The sequence below is a fragment of the Danio rerio genome, chromosome 2 (assembly GCF_052040795.2).
Source record: "Danio rerio strain M-AB ecotype USA chromosome 2, GRCz13ab, whole genome shotgun sequence".
NCBI lineage: Eukaryota > Metazoa > Chordata > Actinopteri > Cypriniformes > Danionidae > Danio > Danio rerio.
The window spans coordinates 57,869,162-57,895,000 of record NC_141022.1 but is presented as its reverse complement, the minus strand read 5'-3'; the positions used below and the strand labels follow the sequence as shown (position 1 = coordinate 57,895,000).

Sequence of the window (25,839 nt, the reverse complement as noted above, 5' to 3'; positions counted from 1 at the left end):
GCTCCAGAGAGCAGTGCACGTCGGACCGTTTATCAAGGATGTACCACTGGATGGCATGTCACTATAGTTGTTAAACGTGATATTTAATTATTCTTGTCTCTATCTAACGACTCTTCGGTCTTTTGAATCTATCAGGTAAAGTGTCACAGCATCAGTACACTGCATCAGTCTTTTTCTTTCACACTTATATCTGATATTTTCTTGCAATAGTAGTTATATATACTTGGGAAAATAGTAAATATTTTTTAACTATATATATAAAGTTATAGTTATTAATAAAATAAATAAAGTTATACATATTTATAAAATTTATGCAATCTGCACCCTCGAAATTAAAGTACAAAGACTGCCACCTGGTGGTGCAAAGAGAAAACTTATTGATATGAACTTTTTAGATCGCTTTAGTACAAATTGTGTATAATAGAAATGCACAATATGTGACTTTTTTTTAAAGCAATAATACATTTCAGCAGTCATAAACATGTTTTGATGGTTAATATGCCAGTGATTTGATGCTTCACAAAAGTTGCAGACGCCTTTACCAATATGAAAATGCTTTTGTAAACAACCAGTTATTCTTTACACCAATTAAAAAACGGCTACTATAATAAAGAAAAACTTTTCTAAATGTAGAACTAAATACATTGATTTGCATTGAAATACATATCTGATATCTGATATTTTCTTGCAATAGTAGTTATATACACGTGGGAAAATAGTAAATATTTTTTAACTATATATATAAAGTTATAGTTATTAATAAAATAAATAAAGTTATACATATTAATAAAATTTATGCAATCTGCACCCTCGAAATTAAAGTACAAAGACTGCCACCTGGTGGTGGAAAGAGAATACTTACTTAAATTAACGTTTTAGATCGCTTTAGTACAAATTGTGTGTACCAATAGACCAATTACCATGTTTGTAAACATTCAGGATGCGCGCGCAGGGAGGTGGCAGAAAGCAACCGGGAGCGCTAGCATTTACAGCGAGGGAATGACATCAGATGCGGTGCACAGTTTGTTGTTGTCTTATAAATAAGATAAATTACTTACATATTATATATATTATTTACATAATGCTCTTAGCATATTATAACAGCTCGTCACCCAGTGACAAGCACAGTGATTCAGCAAAATTAATGTTAAAGCGAGCGGCGTTCATCTGACAGCACCCTCCCAATGGATATTGGATAAGACGAAGTGACCGAGCATCCAGCCCCAAATATACAATCTCAATGAAGCTCCGAGTGATTTTAAAAGAGAGAAGTTAAAGACCTACAAGTCTTTGGATGCCAACAATGTTGTTCTTTGAGGTCATGTGCAATAAATATTGCTCCATGATGACCAGATTCAAGAGCTAAACACCGAGATTCTGCCTAGCCAAAGACAAGGAAACAAGACGGAGCTAACGTTATATAAGGCCCTTGCCAACACGCAAAACGACTGCATTCTGACAGTGAACTTCACCTGTACGGCAGTATGTGAACTTACACATAGAGGTAAAGTTGGTTTTATATTCGCACATTCAGACTTTCTCCTTAATATTATACGTTAAATTTATAAAAATATTATTTGCAAACTCTAAATAGCGAAATCATATTAGCAGCAGCCAATGACTATCAAAGTACAACATTGTTCACAGTCAAATAAACAGTGTAAATGTTGTTTTTTAAGTCACACTTGCAGGTTATTTCAGACCTAATATTCAAAGTGCCGTGGTAAACAATATAGGGAGTTTGTCACAAGTTGTCACTGAATGAATGTGTGAACATAAAACTAAGTTTACCTTAATACACAACGTAACTTTCACGTTTCATTCTTAGCATTCAGTGTCAGCAGTTTAATTAACCATATGTAACTGTTTTTGCTGAAATCATTTCTGCAATCAAAAACGAGTGATGTGTCTGATTCAGCAAAGCGTGAACTGACCTGATATGACATGAGAACTGCAGAGTCCAGCATTTCTAATTAGCTCCTCACTTCATTCAGCTGCCATTTAGCCAAATACGTCTGCATTCGGTATTAAAGCAGTGTGTGGTGTATGGTAAAAGTTAAGTTTTCCATTTTTGGACTCTAATTTGGCATCCTACCGCAAAACACGACATCTTTCCCATTGTAGCCTGTCTGTTTTTTGCAACCCGGGACCCGTGTGACGTCATGTGTGACGTAGGTTGGTAATTGGTCTATAGAAATGCACAATATGTGACTTTTTTTAAAGGCAATAATACATTTATGCAGTCATAAACATGTTTTGATGGTTAATATTTCAGTGATTTGATGCTTCACAAAAGTTGCAGACGCCTTTACCAATATCAAAATGCTTTTGTAAACATCCAGTTATTCTTTACACCGATTAAAAAACGGCTAATATAATAAAGAAAATCTTTTCTAAATGTAGAACTAAACACATTGATTTGCATTGAAATACATGATGAATACTCTTGACACATGAAAGTGTAAAGCCTGCAGCTCACAACAAATGTGGAAGGTTATTGCGTGTCATATTTAACGGTTTACTGCTAATTTATGTAATTTTGCTCACATGGATAATTGAATATTAATCAGATGATGTCATTACGCTGCTGTGCCGTCAGCCAATCGTTGCATTGCTGATCATGATTTCGAGGATCGATAGATCTGTCCTTCACAACACACGCAGCGATCTCAGATCAGTTCATCCAGACATTCTAATCTGATTCGCGAACTCGTTTGAAGAACCAAATTAGCGAGAGATCAGTTATCAAGATTAAAAGATCCAGGATCTGCCAAATAATCTTAGATCATTTAAGCGAGGTACGAAGAACGGACCCCAGGTCTGTCTGAGGTATTGGCTGTTGCTAACATACCTAACCACGCCCCTCCAGCTGTTAGTTTTGACAACAAACAGAAATGGTGAGGAGCAGCAGGAGTCTGTAAGGTTGTAATAACTCTCCCCAAACCCTTTTCCAGATCTTTTCGAATAAAAATGCTTACTTTACTGCACCCAATCAGCTCGCAGTAGAAAAAACAAGCCACACCCACTGTTTTCTCATTTAATATTGCGCTTCTCTTGGAACTGCGTCACAATACTATACATTTTGTTTTGCATTCAGCTTGAAGACCAGCATGACCAAGTGGAAACCCGATTACGACGGAGCCGCTTCAGAGATGGCCAAAGCAGGTGAAGATGGAAAACTAACTCACATCTGGCATTGATATCTTTGATTTAATAAGCAAGTTGTGCTTTATCTGAGATTATATGACCGGTGTTACTTTATAACAATACTTTTTCTTCTGGTGTTATATCAGCTGTGGCTTTCAAAAATGCAAAACAGTTTGAACAAGCGAAGGATGCGTACTTGAAGGAGGCCGAGTATCACACTGAAAACAAAGCGTATCCTTTTTCTGCTCTTCATTATCAGCTACTAGTTACTAGTGTAAACGAAAGAATAAACCATTAAGTTAGTCCATCAAACATATATTATGCTATGCAGTTTTGTGTCAATTAATTAAAAATGATTGGAGACAATTTATAAAGAAATATGCCATATATGCATGTTTGTGGTGATGCAGTGGCGCAGTAGGTAGTGCTGGGTCAGTTGGCGTTTCTGTGTGGAGTTTGCATGTTCTCCCTGGATTTGTGTGGGTTTCCTCCGGGTGCTCCGGTTTTCCCCACAGTCCAAAGACATGCGGTACAGGTGAATTGGGTAGGCTAAATTGACCGTAGTGTATGAGTGTGGGTGTGAATGTGAGTGTGGATGTTTCCCAGAGATGGGTTGCTGCTGGAAGGGCATCCGCTGCGTAAAAACTTGCTGGATAAGTTGGCGGTTCATTCCGCTGTGGCGACCCCGGATTAATAAAGGGACTAAGCCGACAAGAAAATGAATGAATGAATACCTGAGTACACAATTTAAGATTGGTTTTATAGTCCGAGGTCACATTTATATTTGAAGTAAATGTGTTTTCAGGTCTCTATTCAAATTCCACAAAAATATGAAGCAGCACATCTGTTTTTGATCATCAAATCAGCATATCAGAATGATGTCTGAAAGATCTTTTGACATTAAAGGCTGGAGTAAATTCAGCTTTGCAGCACTGGAAAAACCTGTGTAAACTATATTCAAGTAAAATACAGCTATTTTAAATTCAAATTATATTTTAACATGTTACTACATTTTTATTGATGGCGATGTGGTGGCGAAGTAGGTAGTGCTGTCGCCTCACAGCAAGAATGTCGCTGGTTCAAGCCTCAGCTGGGTCAGTTGGAATTTCTGTGTGGAGTTTGCATGTTCTTCCAGCGTTTGTGTGGGTTTCCTCCGGGTGCTCCGGTTTCCCCCACAGTCCAAACACATGCGGTACAGGTGAATTGGGTAGGCTAAATTGTTCGTAGTGTATGAGTGTTGTTGTAAAAAAATAAATAAATGAGTGAAAAGAAGAGAGAACCCAGTCCAGGAGACTCGAAACAAGCAGAATTCCTTTATTGAGACGTGTTGGTTAATCTGCAGTCATACAGCGTCTTTAAGATGTCCATGTGTCTGCAAGAGCCTACTAGAGGTCCGCAGTCTGCAAGTTCTTTCACAAGTCTGTCACAAGTCTCACACAAGTCTCACATAAGTCTGAATTAAGACAAAGATTTCATGTCTATATTGTGTTCTTAGGAGGAGGGGATATAGCTAAACAAAGCATGCAAATTAAGAGTTGGAGTCAGCATGGCATAGGTGTTAAAAAACAGCCCAGCTACTGACCACACAAATTAATCAACATAGGGTTTCTGTAGCATAAAAGCAACACCCGAAGACAAAGACAGAGTCGTTTAAAGCATTTGCATCACTGGCTTAGCCTGTAGTCAGAGAGATAAAGGTTAAATGTCCCTCCTAGCTGGGATGTTAATGAAATTATATAATTAAAAACCAAAGAATATAACTTTTCAGTTATACGTAGATTATTGTTCATTTGGAATTAGTTGATAGAAATGTATATTTCCACAGTGTGAATGAGTGTGTGTGGATGTTTCCCAGAGATGGGTTGCAGCTGCAAGGGCATCCGCTGCGTAAAACGTGCTGGATAAGTTGGCGGTTCATTCCGCTGTGGCGACCCCAGATTAATCAAGGGTCTAAGCCAAAAAGAAAATGTTGGGGCGACACGGTAGCTCAGTGGTTAGCACAGTCGCTTCACAGCAAGAAGGTCGCTGGTTTGAGCCCCGGCCGGGTCAGTTGGCGTTTCAATGTGGAGTTTGCTTGTTCTCCCTGTGTTGGTGTGGGTTTCTTCCGGGTGCTCCGGTTTCATCCACAGTCCTAAGGCATGCGGTACAGGTGAATTAAATAAACTAAATTGTGATGAGTGTATGTGTGTATGAATGTATTGCAGCTGGAAGGGCATCCGCTGTGTAAAACATATGCTGAATAAGTTGGCGGTTCATTCCTCTCTGGTGACTCCTGATGAATAAAGGGAGTAAAGCCGAAGGAAAATGAATGAATGAATGTTAAAATGCTCTTATCAACCCTGAACCGTTGAACAGTAATGATGATTGTATTTGATTAAGCATTGCTTTCATTCTCTCATTCAGTACTGTATTTACTTAACTCAAATTCACAGACTCTTCCATGCAGCAAAGTAAGTAACTGTTATACTTCACAAACTAGTTAACCATAATTAACTATGCTAAATGAATCTGTTAGTAATAGTAGGGCTGCACGATATTGAAAAAAACTGACTCAGCAGATGACTTAAAGAGCTGGTAAAGAATTCATCATTTTAGATCGACTGTCATGATTCATTAGGGGAGCATATCTGCATAAAATAAAAAAAATAAATAAAAATACAAGCAAAGTTAAATACAACAAAGAAAAGATCTGAAAATGAAAAAATACCATTTAATAATAATAACACTGTATCATTTTAACTAAGTAAATATTTATATAAAGTACAATTAATCTTTAGGCTATAAACGGATAATTTATTGTGCCCAAATGATGTAAATTTGCTTCAGATTCTTACAGTCAGGTCTTGAAAACTCATGCAAATAAAACAATTTCACTCTAAGGTTAAAATCTAAAAAATACTATTGTATTGTTAATCACTAAATAATGTTTGGTTAACTATAACAATGGTTATACAATGGTTCAGATCTTACCTCTCTGACAGGTCATTCAGGGTGTCTTGGAGGGGAGAGGTGTTCAACCTACAGCATCTAAACACTGGGGTACCTCAAGGCTCTGTTCTTGGGCCACTTCTCTTCTCCATCTACACATCATCTCTAGGACCAGTCATCCAGAGACATGGATTCTCCTACCACTGCTATGCTGATGATACCCAGCTATACCTCTCTTTTCATCCTGATGATCCCTCGGTTCCAGCTCGCATCTTCAGCTGAACCTCGCAAAAACGGAAATGCTTGTAGTTTCTGCCAACTCGACTCTACACCATAACTTTTCAATCCAGATGGATGGGGCAACCATTACTGCATCCAAAATGGTGAAAAGCCTTGGAGTAACGATTGATGACCAACTAAACTTCTCTGACCACATTTCTAGAACTGCTCGATCGTGCAGATTCGCACTCTATAACATCAGAAAGATCCGACCCTTCTTATCTGAACATGCAGCTCAACTCCTTGTTCAAGCTCTTGTTCTCTCCAAACTGGATTACTGTAACTCTCTACTAGCTGGGCTTCCAGCTAACTCTATCAAGCCTCTTCAGCTGCTCCAGAACGCAGCAGCACGAGTGGTCTTCAATGAACCTAAACGAGCACATGTCACTCCGCTGCTAGTCCGTTTGCACTGGCTGCCAGTTGCTGCTCGCATCAAATTCAAAGCTCTGATGTTTGCCTACAAAGTGACTTCTGGCCTAGCTCCTTCTTATCTGCTCTCACTTCTGCAGATCTATGTGCCCTCCAGAAACTTGCGTTCTGTGAATGAACGTCGCCTCGTGGTTCCATCCCAAAGAGGGAAGAAATCACTTTCGCGAACTCTCGCATTCAATCTGCCCAGTTGGTGGAATGAACTCCCTAACTGCATCAGAACAGCAGAGTCACTCGCTGTCTTCATGAAACGACTAAAAACTCAACTATTTAGTCTCCACTTCACTTCCTATTCTGCAATTGCCTCTTTGAATATCACACTAACTGCACAAAAAAAAAAAAAAACTAATACTACTAATACTTTCCTTCTTAGACTTTACAGACCTGAAACTTGCCTACAGCACTTATTCATTGTTGCTCTTAGTTGTATAAATTGCTTCCTTGTCCTCATTTGTAAGTTGCTTTGGATAAAAGCGTCTGCTAAATGACTAAATGTAAATGTAAATCTATAATCGCAACTACATTGCAGTTGCCTGCGATGTGACTTTGGCAGACTCGCACATTGCCGAAACGATATATTGTGCAGCCCTAATTAATAGTCAACATCAGACTACACTACTGTTCTATTGTTAACTGTCTATCTTTATCACTGTCCATGTTTGTGTAAACTCCTCGTCTGATTTCCATCCATAATGAAATGTGTTTTTCTTCTTGTCAGAGCGTATGAACAAGCTGGTATGATGCTGAAGGTGAGCTGCTCATATAGTAATCATTCTGAATGCTCTGTAGATGCATCCTTCTTTTTTTATTGAGGCAGAATTTTCCAGAATTGGCTTCTCTCCGGAGTCGTTTTTTGCACATGGGCTCAGTGGTTAGCACTGTCGCCTCACAGCAAGAAGGTTGCTGGTTCGAGTCCCGGCTGGGCCAGTTGGCATTTCTGTGTGGAGTTTGCATGTTCTCCCCGTTTTGGTGTGGGTTTCCTCCGGGTGCCCCTGACAGTCGAAACACATGCGCTATAGGTGAATTGGATGAACTAAATTGGCCGTAGTGTATGAGTGTGTTTATATGTGTGTGTGCATGGGTGTTTCCCAGTACTGGGTTGCGGCTGGAAAGGCATCCGCTGCGTAAAACATATGCTGGAATAGTTGGCGGTTCATTCCGCTGTGGCAACCTCTGATAAAATCAGAGACTAAGCTGAAGAATAATGAATGAACGAGAGCTGGAATAGATATTCATATTATTATTTTCTGCTGTACCAGATTTACTGACCGAATATGCGTTTATCTTTTTCACAGAACGTCACTAGATTATTGTAACCCTAACACAATTTGAACATTGTTAGATATGGTCAGATGGTGACTCTTGTTGACCCTGCAGGACATGAAGAAAATGCCCGAAGCCATTCAGCTAATAGAGAAGGCCAGCATCATGTATGTGGAGAACGGCACGTCTGGCACTGCTGGAATGGCACTGGACAGAGCTGGGAAGTGAGTATAATGACTGATCATAACTGGGAAAATAAGCAGAAAATGACATGCGTGCATTATGCTTAGAAATATGCAGATATTATGAATATTTATAGGGCTGTTGTACATCAACACTGTGCAGTAACACGCTTTCAGATCCCATCTTAAGACCCATTTTTGTTAAGCAGGCTTTCTTATGATTATTTTTTTATCATGTTATTTTATATTTAAGATGCATTTGTGTATTTGTTCATGTATTCGAAAATTTTTACATTTTTATTAATCCTTTTTGGTTTGTTTTTGCTGTCGAAGTTTGTTGTAAGGAGACCTTGGGTGTCCAGAAAGGCACCATTTATAAATAAAATGAATTATTATTGTTATTTATTTTTATAATTTTTATTATTAATAATAATACTTAAGCTTTTATTGATCTCATTTGATGTTTTATTCTTAGTTAATGCCTAAAAGCATGTTAAAATTGGAGCCATAATCAGATTACGAATAAATCAGGCTTTACTCACTGCTGATTTTCATGCAACGTTTTCTAGTAAGACTCTATCATAAAGTGTTACCTATTGCGCTTCATAAACCTTTAACAATTTAATTTAGTTCAAATATTTGTTTACTCTGAAAACAATGAAGCAATAACCCTGCTGAAAAATCCAGCTTAATCCTGCCTAGGATGGTTGGCTGGTTTTAGCTGGTCAACCAGCCTGGTTTTAGAGGGGTTTTGGCTGGTTTTCAGCCATTTCCAACCTGGTCTTAGCTGGTCAGGCTGGAAAGTGACCAGCTAAAACCAGCTTGACCATCCTGGTTTAAGCTGGACATAGCTGGTTTTGGCTGGGCTCCCAGGCTGGCTAGGCTGGTCAAGCTGGTTTTAGCTGGTCATCTCCCAGCCTGTCTAGCTAACAGCAGGCTGGAAATGGCTGGAAACCAGCCTGGAAGTGTCCAAAATCCCTCTAAGCAGGGACAACAAGTATTTCTTGTTAATATACCTGTTGAAGTAAATTTTTTGCTCTTTCACGTCAATATTTTATACCATATACCATGATAAGCTATTCAGCAATTAATCGCAACAACAACATTTTAGGTCATCATAAGCCTAATTATGCTAAATCATCATGCTAGCAACATGCTACATCTTAACAACTTTAAGAAATATGCATAGATGTACTAAATCCTGCTACATACATGCTAAAAGATGCTAGTGTAATGCCAAATCATGTTAGAAACATGCTAGCATCATGATTCATGTTAACAATGTGTTAAATCATACTACATAGGTTAGAAAATGCTAGCAACAAGCTACATCCGGTTAACAGTTTACTAATTCGATAAGAAACAGTGTGTGAAATCACTATAGTATATACATGTAGAAACATGCTAGCATTGTGTTATGTATAATTAGAAGGATGCCAGCAACATGCTACATGTTAGCAGTGTACTTATTCATGAAACTGTGCTAAATCATACTACATACATGCACAACATGCCAGCAATGTGCTAATTCAAGACGGAATAGTGTTAAATCCTACTACATACATACAAAACACGCCAGTGTTGTGCTAACTAATGTTAGAAACATGCTACATCATGTTAGAAAATTAGTTATTTTAATTAAATTGTTTAATCGTATGGTAACACATCTTACCCCTTAATGCAACATTTTTGAACCTGATGAAGACATTTCCTCAGAGTTTGTTTTGTGGTTTCTGGGCATTCTCTGTAGTGTTGAGTTTGCTTACCTTGGCTATTATTAACTGGTGTCATCTGCTTATTCAGACTCATCGAGCCGATTGATCTAGAGAAAGCCGTGGACTTGTACCAGAAGGCCGCATCTGTGTTTGAGGTGAGGAAACACCAACATAGTTAATATTTTCAGTGGAGTGATTTTAAAGGGTCACGAAACACCAAAACACATTTTTTGAGCTGTTGACAGTCATATATGTGTCCCACACTGCTAAAAACACTATTAGGACACCTATATTTCACTAAAAAGTGTAAATTGGTTGTTTTTGCGTTATTTCAAGCAAATTTGTACTTCCGGTTTGAAACGAATTTTTGAAGCTGCGTCACGGTCATGACATAATAGCGTTGTATTCCAGCGTGCAGACTGGACGCCTGTGCCCGAGTGAGTCTTATTACGTCTTACAGTGTGCTGCATTAATGCATGAGTAAAGCTTGGTTCAAACCAATCAGCGCGCTCTATTGTGCAACTTCATTAATATTCATTACTGTCACAGTGTAGATGGCAGAGACGCCACGTTGTGTTGGCAAAACAAGCGTGAAGTGTTGCTTTTATAGTTTGCTGCAGTTAAGTTTCGATTTCATTTTCTCTCTGTGAGAGCTCAGACTCACGTGTGGATTAACAGTGTACGCAACGCTCGACAACAATAACTTACGTGTCCAAGGAGGATTATTGTTTACCTGAGAGCTGTTCTCATCTGCAAACACTGAGATCCGGATTCGCTTTAGACTCCTCTTAATAAAGACACGACTCTAGTTGCTGGTGATTGTCCTGTCTCTACAGATTTGGTAAGTGAGCGACCAGTGCTCTTTGTTTATTCAGTTCGTATTTTATTCGTATCAAACAAACTATTGCAACGAGTGTAAACAAGTTAGAACTAACAGTTACAACCAAACTATAACCTCGTGTTGGATTTTGTGACCGGAATAACACACGCGGCTTTCTGACGCTACCTGCCGTGTGCATCTAAGTTTCCGGGAAATGCTGAGTTTTTTTTTTCTCTCATTCGCCGTGCGGTATCAAACATTGAAAATACACGCTTAGAGCAGTTCCTCGAATCAAATATCATGTTTGTCGGGAGGGACATGAATGAATTCCCTGAATATAAGAGCCAAACTGCAGTTAAAGTCCACCATTTAATAATCTGGCAAATAATTCGACTACAGATGTCCATGTAAACACAGTCACATTGTCCGCTGTGGTTGTGTGTTTTGACTCTGAAATTCAGCGCGCCCAAATAGACACTCCCACACCAAGCCTCGTTTCTTCCTCCGACACTCCCCCCTAAACAGAGCTGGACACGCCCACTTTTCTGACTTTTTCCAAAGTAGAAGTGTGAAAACACACTGCTGAAACGAGGGGGTTTCATGGCCCTTTAAATTCTGAAATCCGTGTGGTGTTGTTTTTGATGTGTTCAGAATGAAGATCGTCTCAGACAGGCTGCAGAGCTGCTTGGTAAATCCTCCAGACTGCTGGTCAGACTGCGCAGGTGAGTGTGTTTGACCATTAATACACATGCAAATATTGAAAGTTATAATAAATTAAAATAAAAACTCCAATAAAAGAGATAGTAAATCTGATGACTAAATCTAAAATAAAAGCATTAAACTGTAAAGCAAAAATGACAAAAATAAAACTGATTAAAGGTTAATAAAAAATATAGGAAACAATTTGAATAAGTAGAATAAATTAAACATAAAAATGCTCACTGTAGGTGCCATGGTGGTTCAGTGGTTAGCACTGTTGCCTTAAGCCTCATTCACACTACATTCATTTCAACGGAGAGCGAGCGACTCGAGCGACCTCTGTCTATGCGAGCGACAGCAACCGTTGGCGACCAGGTGGGCGTGTTGAACAACGCGACAAAGTTAAAGGTGCAGTAGGTGATCTGCCAGAACCCTAGTATTAGCATAATAGCTTAGAAATTTTACGACCTTCCCCTGCCGTCCAAAGCCACGCCTCCTTAAGTTATGAAAACGCGAATGCGTGTTTCACTTTAACTCATGAACGTTTCATTCATGCCCCCGTGACAAACTGGGTTATTAGACGCAAATAATGAGTAAGGACTGGTGAGAGTGTTCTGGAATTTAATAACGAACTCAGCATTTCGCGATGTGTGTGTGTTTGTTTGTTTGTGTGTGTGCAGTCCTTTACTCAGCTGCGTGTGTGGATCTTGTGGGAAAGTATGGCGAAAAGTCTAACATGATGGTAATAGTTTGATCGCGGTGTTTACTTCAATAATGCCACTAATATCTGCATACATACACACTCCACATGTCTTAATTCCATTTCTGTTTAGTTCATTTATGACTTTAGTCGCATTAAGGTCATCAAAAATCGCTGTTTGGAGCTTATGTAGACCTACAGTTAAAAAAAATTCATGTTTATCTAATTAAACAGTTAGTAAACACAAATACATCTTATTGAACTTCATTTATTTTCTTCACCAATTATCAGAGTAGAACAGTTTCTCAAGCAGTTTATGATGCATTTTGGAAACAGGAGATGAGTCCGTGGTCTAATGCGCCACCTGGCTTGAGAAACCCATTCTCAAAGACTTATTATTTAGCACACATATTCTGAATGCCTTCGGCAGAATTCAAATGAGCCATTTTAAACTAGATTAATTCAGAGATTACAGTGAGATTAATCTAGATTATAAAAAAAAAATATATATATATATATATATATATATATATATATATATATATATATATATATATATAGGGGCGAGGCAGTGGCACAGTAGGTAGTGCTGTCGCCTCACAGCAAGAAGGTCGCTGGGAAGCTGGTTCGAACCTCGGCTCAGTTGGCGTTTCTGTGTGGAGTTTGCATGTTCTCCCTGCCTTTGCGTGGGTTTCCTCCGGGTGCTCCGGTTTCCCCCACAGTCCAGAGACATGAGGTACAGGTGAATCGGGTAGGCTAAATTGTCTGTAGTGTATGAATGTGTGTGTGGATGATCCCAGAGATGGGTTGCAGCTGGAAGGGCATTTGCTGCGTAAAAACTTGCTGGAAAAGTTGGCGGTTCATTCTGCTGTGGCGAACCCGGATTAATAAAGGGACTAAGCCGACAAGAAAATGAATGAATGAATATATATATATATATATATATATATATATATATATATATATATATATATATATATATATATATATATATATATATATATATATAATAAAATATATATTTTAAAAAAGACAGGTTAAAAGCTGCTGAATTCATTAGTTCATTTATTCTTTACAACTGCAGAGTATTTGGGCCCTAGGTAAAGGAACCTGACAGAACTACAAGAGATGGCAAAAAAAATGCTGCTGCTTTGAATTAGACTGACTTCTATTCATCTCTTAATCTATATCCATTAAAATAAACAACCTAAACCTAACCTTAAATGTAAATACTTTTTTTTTACTATAAGCCGAACAGCAAAACTGAAATTAAGTTATTAAACTAATAAAAAAATATATAATTGAAATTTAAACTAATTACTGATAAGCTAAAATAATAAATCCTTCACTAAAATGAAATAAAACATGAAAATAATATAAAATAATATTATAATAAATTCCCAGTACTGGGTTGCAGCTGGAAGAGTATCCACTGCGTAAAATATATGCCGGAATAGTTGGTGGTTCATTTCACTGTGGCGACCCCTGATAGATAAGGGACTAAGCTAAAGGAAAAGGAATGAATGAATATTATAATAAATATAGCAGTGATGCAAAAACTTTACTACACAAAAAATTACTACACACCATTCATGCTTCTGTACGCCATATTTTATCTGTGCAGTTTATACAAAAAATCCAGTAAATATATTCAGTGTTCTTTAGCTACAGTTTGCGATGTTGTTGGTATTTTACTATCCTCAGGCTGGACGAGGCTGCTGTGGCTCTTCAGAAAGAGAAGAACATGTACAAGGAGATTGAGAACTACCCCACATGCTTTAAGGTGCAAAAAGTGCTGTTTTGTGTAGTGGTTATAGTTTTTTAGGACAACCTCACATGATATCATTTTAATCATCATTCATTTTTGCGTGCCCTTTCTAATGTTGCTTTATTTTCAATATATGTTCTGTATTGTTTTCTGTAGAAAACCATCGCTCAGGTGCTGGTTCATCTGCACCGAGGAGACTTTGTGGCTGCAGACAAGTGTGTGAGAGAGAGTTACAGGTACAGACATCCAGATCGGAAGTCTCTGTGCACTGCTTTACAAACACGGCTTCATGAAGCTTACAAACCTTTACTAATATTCTGCCTCAAATCAGTGGTTTGGAAAGAATCAAATTGCCAAGGTCACATGATTTCAATAAACAAGGCTTTGAATGATTCCTGCTGGAGAGTGATGATATTTGACCTCTGTAATATCATAAATCTACAAAAATTAGCAGGTTCACTTTGATCACTCTCTAGCAGTAAAGCACAACAAGTTGCATAGATTTTAAAGTATAGTATGAGGAGAATAGTAGAGTATAGTGCAAGGAGTATAGTGTGTGGAGTATAGTAGTGTATAATGTGAATAGTATAGTAAAGTATAACATAAAGATAAAAGTGTGACGTGCATAGACAAGTGTAGTGCAAAAAGTATAGTGAAGAGGACAGTCTAGAGGAGTATAGTAGTATATAGTGTGTGAGGCACAGTATGAAGAGCATAGTAGAATATTGTGTGAAGAGTACAGTCAAGTATAGTGTGGGGAATATAGTGAAGTATAGTGGGATGAGTACTGTCAAATATAGTGTGGGGAGTATAGTGAAGTATAGTTGGATGACTAAAGTCAAATATAGTGTGGGGAGTAAAGTGAAGTATAGTTGGATGACTACAGTCAAATATAGTGTGGGGAGTATAGTGAAGTATAGTGGGACGACTACAGTGAAGAATAGTAGGATGAGTACAGTCATGTGCAGGGTACAGTTAAGTATAGTGTGTGAAGTATTTTAAAGTATAGTGTGGGGAAGATAGTGAAGTATAGTGGGATAAGTACAGTCAAGTATAGTGTGGAAAATATAGTGAAGTATAGTGTAGGGATTATACTTAAGTATAATGGGATGAGGTCAGTCAAATATAGTGCAATATAGTGGGATGAGTACAGTCAAGTATAGAGAAGTATAATGGGATGAGTACAGTCAAGTATAGTGAAGTTTAGTGGGACAAGTACAGTCAGGTATAGTGAATTAAAATTTAATGAGTACAGTCGAGAATGGTAAAACATAGTGGGATGGGTACAGGGAAGTATAGTGAAGTATAGTGTGGGGAATATAGGGAAGTATAGTTGGATGAGTACAGTCAAGTATAGAGAAGTATAATGGGATGAGTACAGTAAAGTATAGTGAAGTATGGTGGGATGAGTACGGTCAAGTATAATGTAGTATAATTGGATGAGTACACTCAAGTTTAGTGTGGGAGTATAGTGAAGCGTAGTGTGATGGGTACAGTCAAGCATAGTGTGGGGAGTATTGTGAAGTATGGTGGGATGTGTGTGGGAAGTATAGTGGAACGTCTACAGTCAATTATATTGACTATATTATTGTGGGGGGAATAAAGCGAAGTATAGTTGGATGAGAACAGTGAAGTATAGTGGGATGAGTACAGCCAAGTGTAGTAAATTATAGTGGGATGAGTACAGTGGGATGAGTACAGTCAAGTATAGTGAAGTATAGTGGGAGGAGTACAGTCGAGTATAGTGAAGTATAGTTGGATGAGTACAGTCGAGTATAGTGTAGAAGTATAGTGGGAGGAGTACAGTCGAGTATACTGAAGTATAGTTGGATGAGTACAGTCGAGTATAGTGTGGGAGTATAGTGAAGTATAGTGGGATGAGTACAGTCGAGTATAGTGTGGGGGTATAGTGAAGTATAGTGGGATGAGTACAGTCGAGTATAGTGTGGGGATATAGTGAAGTATAGTGGGATGAGTACAGTCGAGTATAGTGTGGGGGTATAGTGAAGCATAGTGGGATGAGTACAGTCGAGTATAGTGTGGGGATATAGTGAAGTATAGTGGGATGAGTACAGTCGAGTATAGTGTGGGGGTATAGTGAAGCATAGTGGGATGAGTACAGTCGAGTATAGTGTGGGGATATAGTGAAGTATAGTGGGATGAGTACAGTCGAGTATAGTGTGGGGTATAGTGAAGCATAGTGGGATGAGTACAGTCGAGTATAGTGTGGGGGTATAGTGAAGTATAGTGGGATGAGTACAGTCGAGTATAGTGTGGGGGTATAGTGAAGTATAGTGGGATGAGTACAGTCGAGTATAGTGTGGGTGTATAGTAAAGTATAGTGGGATGAGTACAGTCGAGTATAGTGTGGGGGTATAGTAAAGTATAGTGGGATGAGTACAGTCAAGTATAGTGTGGGGAGTGCTGTGGAGTATTGTGGAAGAAGATAAGTGAAGTATAGTCTAAGGAGAATAGTAAAGTAGTCTGTATGGTGTACAGCAAAGTATAATGACGTGTGAGGAGCAAAGTAAAGTATTGTGTGATGAGTACAGTGGAGTATATGTTAGTATAATGAAGTATGTGCTTCTCTCTGCAGTCTCCCAGGGTTCAGTGGGAGTGAGGACTGCGTGTCGATGGAGACTCTGCTGGCAGCGTTTGATGAGCAGGATGAGGATGGGGTGTCGCGGGTCTGCAACTCACCACTGCTCAAGTACATGGACAACGACGTGAGTCACACACACCAGCACCAAAACTGAAGAAAATCAAACACAAACAGCATTACACTCATGGAACCAGCCATGTGGAAACCAATAGAACAAATAATATTTAAAAAAGGACTCCACATTTTGAAAATGAATATTTTTAACCATTTCTCATTGAATATAGGTCATTTATTAAGTGAAAACAGATTTATTAAGTTATATTTATTAAAATAACATTTTAGTCATCAAACACCTTTAGAAATAGAAATATAACACATTTAAATTCATGTGAAATATTGGAAAAACAAATTACAAACTATAAATTTGATAATTGTTTTTTCTCTCTTGTTTTTCTTCTTTTTTTTTAAATTTTTTGTTTAATATTTTTCTCTAACATATAAATTTGGGTGTACTCATTTTGGACCGTTATCTTAAGTTATTTTGTTAGATAAGCTCCATCTTTGGCTTCAGCACTGACTAAACTAATGTATATAAAGCTTTATGTAAAGCTTCCTATTGAAATTTAATAGGAATTAAATAAAATTTCATATTATTAATTTAAATGAGAGATTTGTGAGGGGTGGACTTGTAACTAGGAAGAATTACACTAATAAATGTTTTATGGATTTTTATTTGAAATGTTATAGAACAAAAGGACTCGCAGAGGCTGCAATTATTTGGTGACAAGCACAGTAAAATCAGTAATATTGTAAAATATTCTTACAGTGAAAATTACTATATTAAATACACTGAGCTGTATATTAAAATGGTCAAACTATTTTAAGACATTTTTTAAGATATGATTTATTTTTGGATGACAAAGCTGAACAGAAATCTCAAAAGAACATCATTTAAATCTGTATACATTTTTTTTAAAAATAACTAGGGTTTAATTATAGTAAACTTACAAATACCTTAAGTATGTAGTTTAAAAATCATCACACATTCCACTGTAAAAAAACACTCAAACTGACTCAAATTTTCAACAGTAGTTAAATATTTTAACCTTTACTAATTAAATCACTTAAAAGCATTTTTTTTTTAATACAAGATGTAAAAAAATTAGTGCTGGCAAAAATAAATCGCATGCAAAATAAAAGTTTGTTTTGACATTATACATGTGTGTGTTTATATATATATATATATATATATATATATATATATATATATATATATATATATATATATATATATATATATATGTATATATATGTATATATATGTGTGTGTTTATATATATATATATATATATATATATATATATATATATATATATATATATATATATATAGTTGAAGTCAGAATTATTAGCCCCCTTCAAATTTTTTTCTTCTTTTTTATATATTTTCCAAGTTATGTTTGACAGAGCAAGGAGATTTTCACAGTATGTCTGATAATATTTTTTCTTCTGGAAAAGTCTTATTTGTTTTATTTCGGCTAGAATAAAAGCAGTTTTTAATTTTTTAAACAACATTTTTGGGACAAAATTATTAGCCCCTTTTAGCTATATATTTTCCCGATTGTCTACAGAACAAACCATGTTTATATAATAACTTGCCTAATTATCCTGCCTAGTTAAGCTAATTAACCTAGTAAAGCTTTTATTGTCACTTTAGGCTGTATAGAAGTGTCTTGAAAAATATCTAGTCAATTATTATTTACTGTCATCACGGCAAAGATAAAATAAATCAGTTATTAGAAATGAGTTATTAAAACTATTATGATTAGAAATGTGTTTAAAAAATCTGCTCACTGTCAAACAGAAATTGGGGAATAATTCTGACTAATAATTCTGACTATAACTGACACACACACACACACACACACACACACACACACACACACACACACACACACACACACACACACACACACACACACACACACACACACACACACACACACAGGAACTGAAGACAGTTGCATTAGAGGCCTGGCAGAGCTTCACCAGGGATGAAACCCAGCGTCTGGTGATGTCTTTGCGTTCCAGACTTCAGGCTGTAATTGACTGCAAATAATTTGCAACCAAGTATTAAAAGGTGAAAGTTTGATTTATGACTATTACTCTGTCCCATAACTTTTGGTCCCTTAACAAGTGGGAGGCACATATGCAAACTGTTGTATTTCCTACAGCGTTCAACTGATTTGGATGTAAATACCGTCAAATTAAAGCTGACAGTCTGCAGTTAAAGCACATCTTGTTCATTCAGCCAAAAATGTTAGAAGTATGTCGATGTCGCTATATTTATGGACCTGTCTGCATAAGCTATATATATATGAGTACAGTTGAAGTCAGAATTATTAGCTCCGCTGTTTATTTTTTTCCTCAATTTTTTTTTAACAGAGTGCAGATTTTTTCAACACATTTCTAAAAATAAGTTTAATAACTTATCTCTAATAACTGATTTATTTTTATCTTTGCCATAATATTTGACTAGATATTTTAAGACACTTCTACACAGCTTAAAGTGACGTTTTAAGAAAAAAAAATAGCTTAAAAGGGCTAATAATTTTGTCCTTAAAATGGTGTTTAAAAAATTAAAAACTGCTTTTATTCTAGCTGAAATAAAAACAAATCAGACTTTCTCTAGAAGACAAAATATTATCAGACATACTGTAAAAATTTGCTTGCTCTGTTCAATATCGTTTTGGAAATATTGAAAAAAAAGAAAAGAAAATTCAAAAGGGGGGCTAATAATTCTGACTTCAACTGTATGATGCAAATATATATAAACTTTAATATCTTTGTAACAAAACGGTTTTATTTCTATGTATGTGTGTGTATCACATATACATAATAAATACAAATAAAACACACAGGTCAAAACAAACGTTTATTTTGGATGTGTTAACTTTTGTCTAAACTGAAATGCTCCAAAAACCTTAAAATCACATATGCACATTGGTGAGTTAGAAATAAGTAGTAAAATGAGTACCTGTTGTTTGTGTGTGTTCAGTATGCCAAGCTGGCCATCTCTCTAAAGGTGCCAGGCGGCGGTGGAGGAAAGAAGAAGAAATCTCCTGCGCCTCCTCAAGGGGGCAGCGCAGGACCACCAGCACCTCAGGAGGATGACGATTACGAGGGAGGCTTGTGTTAATTCATGATATCGCAAGAGTGTGTGTGTGTGTGTGTGTGTAAGCATCAGTGTTTCCTCCCTTTGTGTAAAGTGGAGTCACTCCTGAGGAATTCTGTTCCTGCGTCCCGCCCATGGGGCTTTTCTGTGCATTTAAACACATCAGAAAACTACACACACACACAGACTGTGGACACACTTAGACATTTCTGTTCCACCAGCTGCAGCATATCTTCCGTTTAGGATTTTACATGATAATCTGTAAATCTACATCACTATGGTTTCCTCAGATATAATAAATAAACGGTAACACTTTACAATAAGGTTCATTAGTTAATGCATTTACTAACATGAACTAATTATGAACAACACATGTACAGCATTTATTAATCACAATTGAACATTTACTAATGCATTATTAACATCCGAGTCCTTGCTTGTTAACATTAGCCAATGCACCATGAGTTAACATGAACTACCAATGAACTACTGTATTTTCATTAACTAACATTAACTAGCATGAACAAATACAGTAGTAAATGTATTATTCATTGTTTGTTTATGTTAGTAAATGCATTAATTAACATTAACTAATGAACCTTATTGTAAAGTGTGACCAATAAATGAACGAACAAACGAAGAAAGAAAGAAAGTCTTTTAGTTTACTGCCAAAAAGAATAAGCTCTGTTATACACTGAAATCTGTAAATCGGCATCACTTTTGTTTCCTTCGATATAATAAATGAATAAACGGACGAATGAAGAAAGAAAGAAAGAATGAAAGAACGAAAGAAAGAGAGAGAAAGAAAGAACAAAATAAAGAAAGAAAGAAAGAAAGAGAGAGAGAAAAGAAAAGAAAGAGAGAAAAGAAAGAAAGAAAGAGAGAGAGAGAAAAGAAAGAGAGAAAAGAAAGAAAGAGAAAAGAAAAGAAAGAAAGAAAAGAAAGAAAGAGAAAAAAAGAAAGAGAGAAAAGAAAAGAAATAGAGAAAAGAAAGAAAGAAAGAAAGAAAGAAAGAAAGAAAGAAGGAAAGAAAGGAAGAAAGAAAGAAAAAGAGAAAAAAGGAACAAAAGAAAAAAGAAAGAAATAAATACAAGAAAAAGAACGAAAGAAAGAAAGAGAAAAAGAAAGAAAGAAAAAGGAAGAACGTGAAAGTGAGAAGAGAGAAAAGAAAGAAAGAAGAAATAAGGAAGGAAAAGAAAGAAAGAGAGAAAAAGAAAGAAAGAGAGAAAAGAAAAGAAAGAAAGAAGAAATAAAGAAGGAAAGAAAGAAAGAAGAAATAAAGAAGGAAAGAAAGAAAGAAGAAAGAGAGAAAAAGAAAGAAAGAAGAGAGAAAAAGAAAGAAAGAAGAAATAAAGAAGGAAAGAAAGAAAGAAGAAAGAAGAAATAAAGAAGGAAAGAAAGAAAAAGAAAGAAAGAAGAAAGAGAGAAAAAGAAAGAAAGAGAAAAAGAAAGAGAGAAAAGGAAAGAAAGAAAGAGAGAGAAGAAAAGAAAGAAAGAAGAAATAAAGAAGGAAAGAAAGAGAGAAAAGAAAGAAAGAAAGAAAAAGAAAGAAAGAAAGACTTTTGGTTTACCGCCAAAAGAATAAGCTCCGTCATACATTAAGAAATAATAAATAAATGGACAAACAAATAAACGAATGAACGGAGAAAGAAAGTCTTTTGGTTTACTGGTTGAGCTGTTTGATTGACGTGTCATTTGATGCTGCTAGTGGTGCAGAATTGTAAAGACATTGGTGGACAATACTGTATATTATAAGCACTGTTTATTTTTTTGATGTGTTTGATTCATGTTGCATAAAATATGTTTGGAAATATTATTTGATAAGAAAATGTCTTGTCACGTGTACAGTATATGTTTATTATCTTTATTCGTGAACAGTCTGTGTTGTCAAAGTGATCGCTGATACGATTTGTAAAATACTATATTATTGTCCATTATGTACAGTAAATTATTTGAAGTGTTTCAATGTGAATTGTCAGACATATACAAGCTGACAGGCATAAACCACTTAATAAAAGTACTGGTAAGGGTGTTTCCTTGTGATATATTCATTGCTTTGAAGGAAAAGTTCACCAAAAATAGACAAATCTGACATCATTTAATCACTTTTTTACTTGTTTTAAACCTTTTTGTTGTTTTTAAAGAGTTTCTTTATTCCATTGACACAAAAAAAGATAAAAAAAAAATGAAAAAAGATGAAAAATGCTGAAAACCTGTAACCATTGACTTTCATTGTTGTTCTTACTATGGAAGTCAATGGTTGCCGGATTTTAGCATTTCTCAAAATATCATCTTAAGTGTTCGACAGAATAAAGAAACTCAAAGCACTTGAAAGAGTAAAAAGTGAGTCGGTTTTCATTTTTGGTTAGGGAAAGAGCACCCGTATACAGTTGAAGTCAGAATTATTAGCCCCCTGTATATTTTTCCCCCAATTTCTAAACATAATAATTTTAATAACTTAGTTTTATTATAATATATTTATTAATTTAAACTTATTTTATTATAATATATTATTAATATTATATATTTTTTTATCTTTGCTATGATGACAACTATTTTTCAAGATGTTAGTATTCAGCTTAAAGTGACATTTAAAGGCTTAACTAGGTTAATCAGGTTAACTAGGCAGGTTAGAGTAATTTGGCAAGTTATTGTACAATGATGGTTTGTTCTGTAGCCTAATCGAAAACAAATATTGCTTAAGGGGGCTAATAATTTTGATCTTAAAATGGTTTAAAAATAAAAACTGCTTTTATTCTAGTCAAAATAAAACAAATAAGACTTTCTCCTGAAGAATTGCTGTGAAAAATTCCTGAATCTGTTAAACATCACTTGGGAAATATTTAACAAAGAAAAGGAGGGTGGATGTACAGTATCCTGCTGGATGTACATTATCCTGCTTATTACATTACTGTTTACCACAAACGTATAATTAGACACAAAACACTGATCCAACGTGTAACAGTTTATGCTTTACTTAACAGAAAGCTTGCAGAAAGAAAATGTTGGCCAGTGATTGGCCTAGTATTTCCAACTGAACTGATTATGGAGTAGGGGGCGGGCTTTTTTGTGCTCCTAGCATCTTTTATTTGAAGCAAACTTATAGTTGGAGAGGCGTAGCTAAATGTATTTCGCCCGCATTCAGTCGAACCGACATCCTCAGAAAAGCTAATGCTATTCCAGAGTGGAAGCAGATGGTCAAATTTGAATTGAAGATTATCAAAACAGACATTTTTTTCTGTGGATTAACTAAATTAATTATTACCATTATTAAATATTCGCATGAAATGTCCCATGAAATTAAAATAAAGATGTCAGTATTGTAAGTCTTTAAGATATCTATGAGCTAGTTTGCTCAGAAACAATGGGGAAATCTATTCCCAGATGCGCTGGATGGGTAAAATCATGATATATTTAATTTAAAAACAACAACTTCAGATTGTTTTCTTTGTTTTAATACGATCAACATAAAACACATAGCTGGAGCCAGAGGGCAACACGAACTCGCGGCAATTCGTAACTTTTTGACTTAGTGGCTAATTCATATGATCTCATTCGTAAAAGTTAGTGCGATTTGATTATCCACCAATGACGGTTGGATATATGGTTGTGGTTAAGTGCCACACCTCCTTTTTAAAATTATAAATTTCATATGACTGAACTCCTACGAATTAGCCACTAAACTGACAAAACGTAAAATAGTTACGTTTCCTCGTGAGAACACCTCAGCGTGGTTTGGCAGGGCAAAGACGTGATCTTTCTCTCTGAAAAGACTGATTCAGGATTCTCTGATTTAGGCTTCCGCATCGGATGAAATTAACAGTTTGCAATTGCGCCATCCAGTGGAAACAATTGGAACAGCAGCTTCTTTTATTGAAAAATAGCAGCTCCTTTTTATACAGTATCATCTCGCGGACTGGAATAAACCCATTTGGCTGTAGATTTGTCACCACTGAAGCTTGTAGTTTGTCACTTCGCCTCAATGGATCAATGGTTTTATTCACGTCACCTCATACTTTGGTTTCTCATCACATCGTGACCAATCAAATTCTTTCTAGTACCTGACATGCCCCGCCCCCTTCAAGACGCTTCTTGTTTGCTTTTCATTTGATGCACTTGAGCTCAACCACTCTGGCAGAGCGGTGATAAAACAAAACGCTATTGGCTGTTTTTAAAAAAGGGGTGGAGCTACAATTTTTCAGTTGGCTAATAAATTTGATTTGCAACTCTATTTGTGAAAAACGAAACAAAAAAAGTCCACTTTTGTCCATTCATCATGTGCTTTATTTGAAGTCAATAATCTCCCAAATCCTGTTTCATCCAGGTACAGTTTCCTTCCCCCCCACTGTGATGTTGCAAGAAAAGTTCTGCACACAAAATGTAATGAAAGCGTTTCATGTCAAACATTATTATTATTATTATTTTTTTCATTCATGCTACATTGTCTTTAATGCATAGTTCAGAGATGGACTCAAAACAATATGTATTCTCCTAAAGCATGGGCACAACCCGACCGGCCGGCTCCCATCATACAGTAAATCCAGCAAACCCTGATCCACTCAAAGCTCTGTCCTGAGTATGGCTGCTAAAAGTGTACAAAAAAATGTCCTTTATGATCTCCCCGCCAACGTATTGCTCAAATAAATACAAGTATGTCGTACAAATGTGATTGAGATTATTCCCAAATTTACAAACAACTCCCAATGCGTATTTAATATCTGCCCAATCCACCAATCATGCCCTAGAGAATGTCGGTTAATATCTCATATTCATTATTTACTTTCAACACGAGCTGATAATGATGCATTAATGAAACACGAGCAGAGCAACTCAGTTTCAGGAATAACCAGAATCAACCTGTTTAAGATATTCCAAAAGTATTTTCACTGATGCATTGTGATTTTTCAAGTGATTTAATGAATCTTTTCCTCCCATGATTTTTATAAAACATACAAAGAAATAATTGTTCTGGACAGATTTCTGTGTAAACGGTTTATTATTTGGATTTACGGGGAAAAAAAAACGGAGAAATGTTCAGAATTCTTTCTAAATAATTTAGCGCAAATAACTTTAGTAAAATACTAGTTTCTGTTCTAAGTGAAGTTTATTTTTAAACTAATTTTGGGAGGATCGCATGCTTATGATTGACTACAGCTGGTCCCGCATTAGCCAACACATGATTCACCAATCAGATGATTCCTAGCTCACTATAAATACCAATGTGCTGCGTCTCAATCCGCATACTATCCATCCTAAATAGTATTTGAAAATAGAATTTGTATGTTCCAAACCATAGTATGTTGAAAAGAGTGTGCCAGAGGTTTCCGGATGGTTTGCTATTTCCGGTAAAAAAATGTAAAGGGTCACGTAACACCAAAACACATTTTTTGAGCTTGTGGTATATGTGTTCCACGCTGCTATAAACACTATTAAGACACATATATTTCACTAAAAAGTGAAAATTGGTTGTTTTTGCGTTATTTCAAGTAAATTCGTTCTTCCGGTTTGAAACGAATGCGTCACGCCGATTAGATACTTGTGTGTATTCCAGCGTGTAAACTTTGTGTCTGTACCTGGGAGTACATCATGACGACTCCGAGTGTGCTGCATTAATTCATGAGACTTTGTTCAAAACAATCAGCACGCTCTACTGTGTATGTGGTGCAACTTCATTAATATGCATGATAGCTTCCAAGACTGTTTGTAAATCTACAACTTAGTACACTGTTAATATTTCAACCGCGCTACAGAGCGCCATCTGAATAATTTCATTTTAAATAACATGCGAATGTTCGTGTCTGGTGTGTGTTACTTCCAACTGTCATGTGCACAGCACATCCGGTGTGCGACCCCCTTAAGTATGGAGTCTGCTTTTGCTTTGTCGATCAGTGACTGCAGGATAAAGAACATTATGCTGGATGCCAACATTATCCACACATGAACCTTTTGCTGACAGCGATGAACGTTTGCGCCTGACAACAGGTTTTGATCTTTGGTTTCATTCTATAGTACTGGAATATTTTTTCTACAAAGGTTTGAACTTTGAGAGTGTTTAAACAAGAGAGAAAAGTGTGAAAATGTAATTGCCTGTCTGAGAAAAAGCGTATAAAGAGTGAGGTGTGGGGTTTTACAG

The 25,839-nt window shown here is 36.3% G+C and overlaps 1 protein-coding gene and 1 long non-coding RNA gene across 2 annotated transcripts in view; both read left to right on the top strand.

Annotated features, from left to right (window-relative positions):
• The window catches only part of napgb (N-ethylmaleimide-sensitive factor attachment protein, gamma b), a 23,628-nt gene extending 1,890 nt beyond the window's left edge, over window positions 1-21,738 (top strand). The window contains 11 exon segments of the mRNA NM_001002469.3: window positions 3,098-3,165; window positions 3,294-3,378; window positions 5,580-5,597; window positions 7,502-7,532; window positions 8,161-8,270; window positions 10,032-10,098; window positions 11,415-11,485; window positions 13,867-13,945; window positions 14,087-14,166; window positions 16,527-16,656; window positions 19,590-21,738. Coding sequence (NP_001002469.1) covers window positions 3,098-3,165; window positions 3,294-3,378; window positions 5,580-5,597; window positions 7,502-7,532; window positions 8,161-8,270; window positions 10,032-10,098; window positions 11,415-11,485; window positions 13,867-13,945; window positions 14,087-14,166; window positions 16,527-16,656; window positions 19,590-19,730 — 880 coding nt within the window. The 3' untranslated portion in view covers window positions 19,731-21,738.
• Window positions 1-25,839, top strand: part of LOC147846549 (uncharacterized) — a 1,651,758-nt gene that overhangs the window by 305,521 nt on the left and 1,320,398 nt on the right. The window lies entirely within an intron of this gene.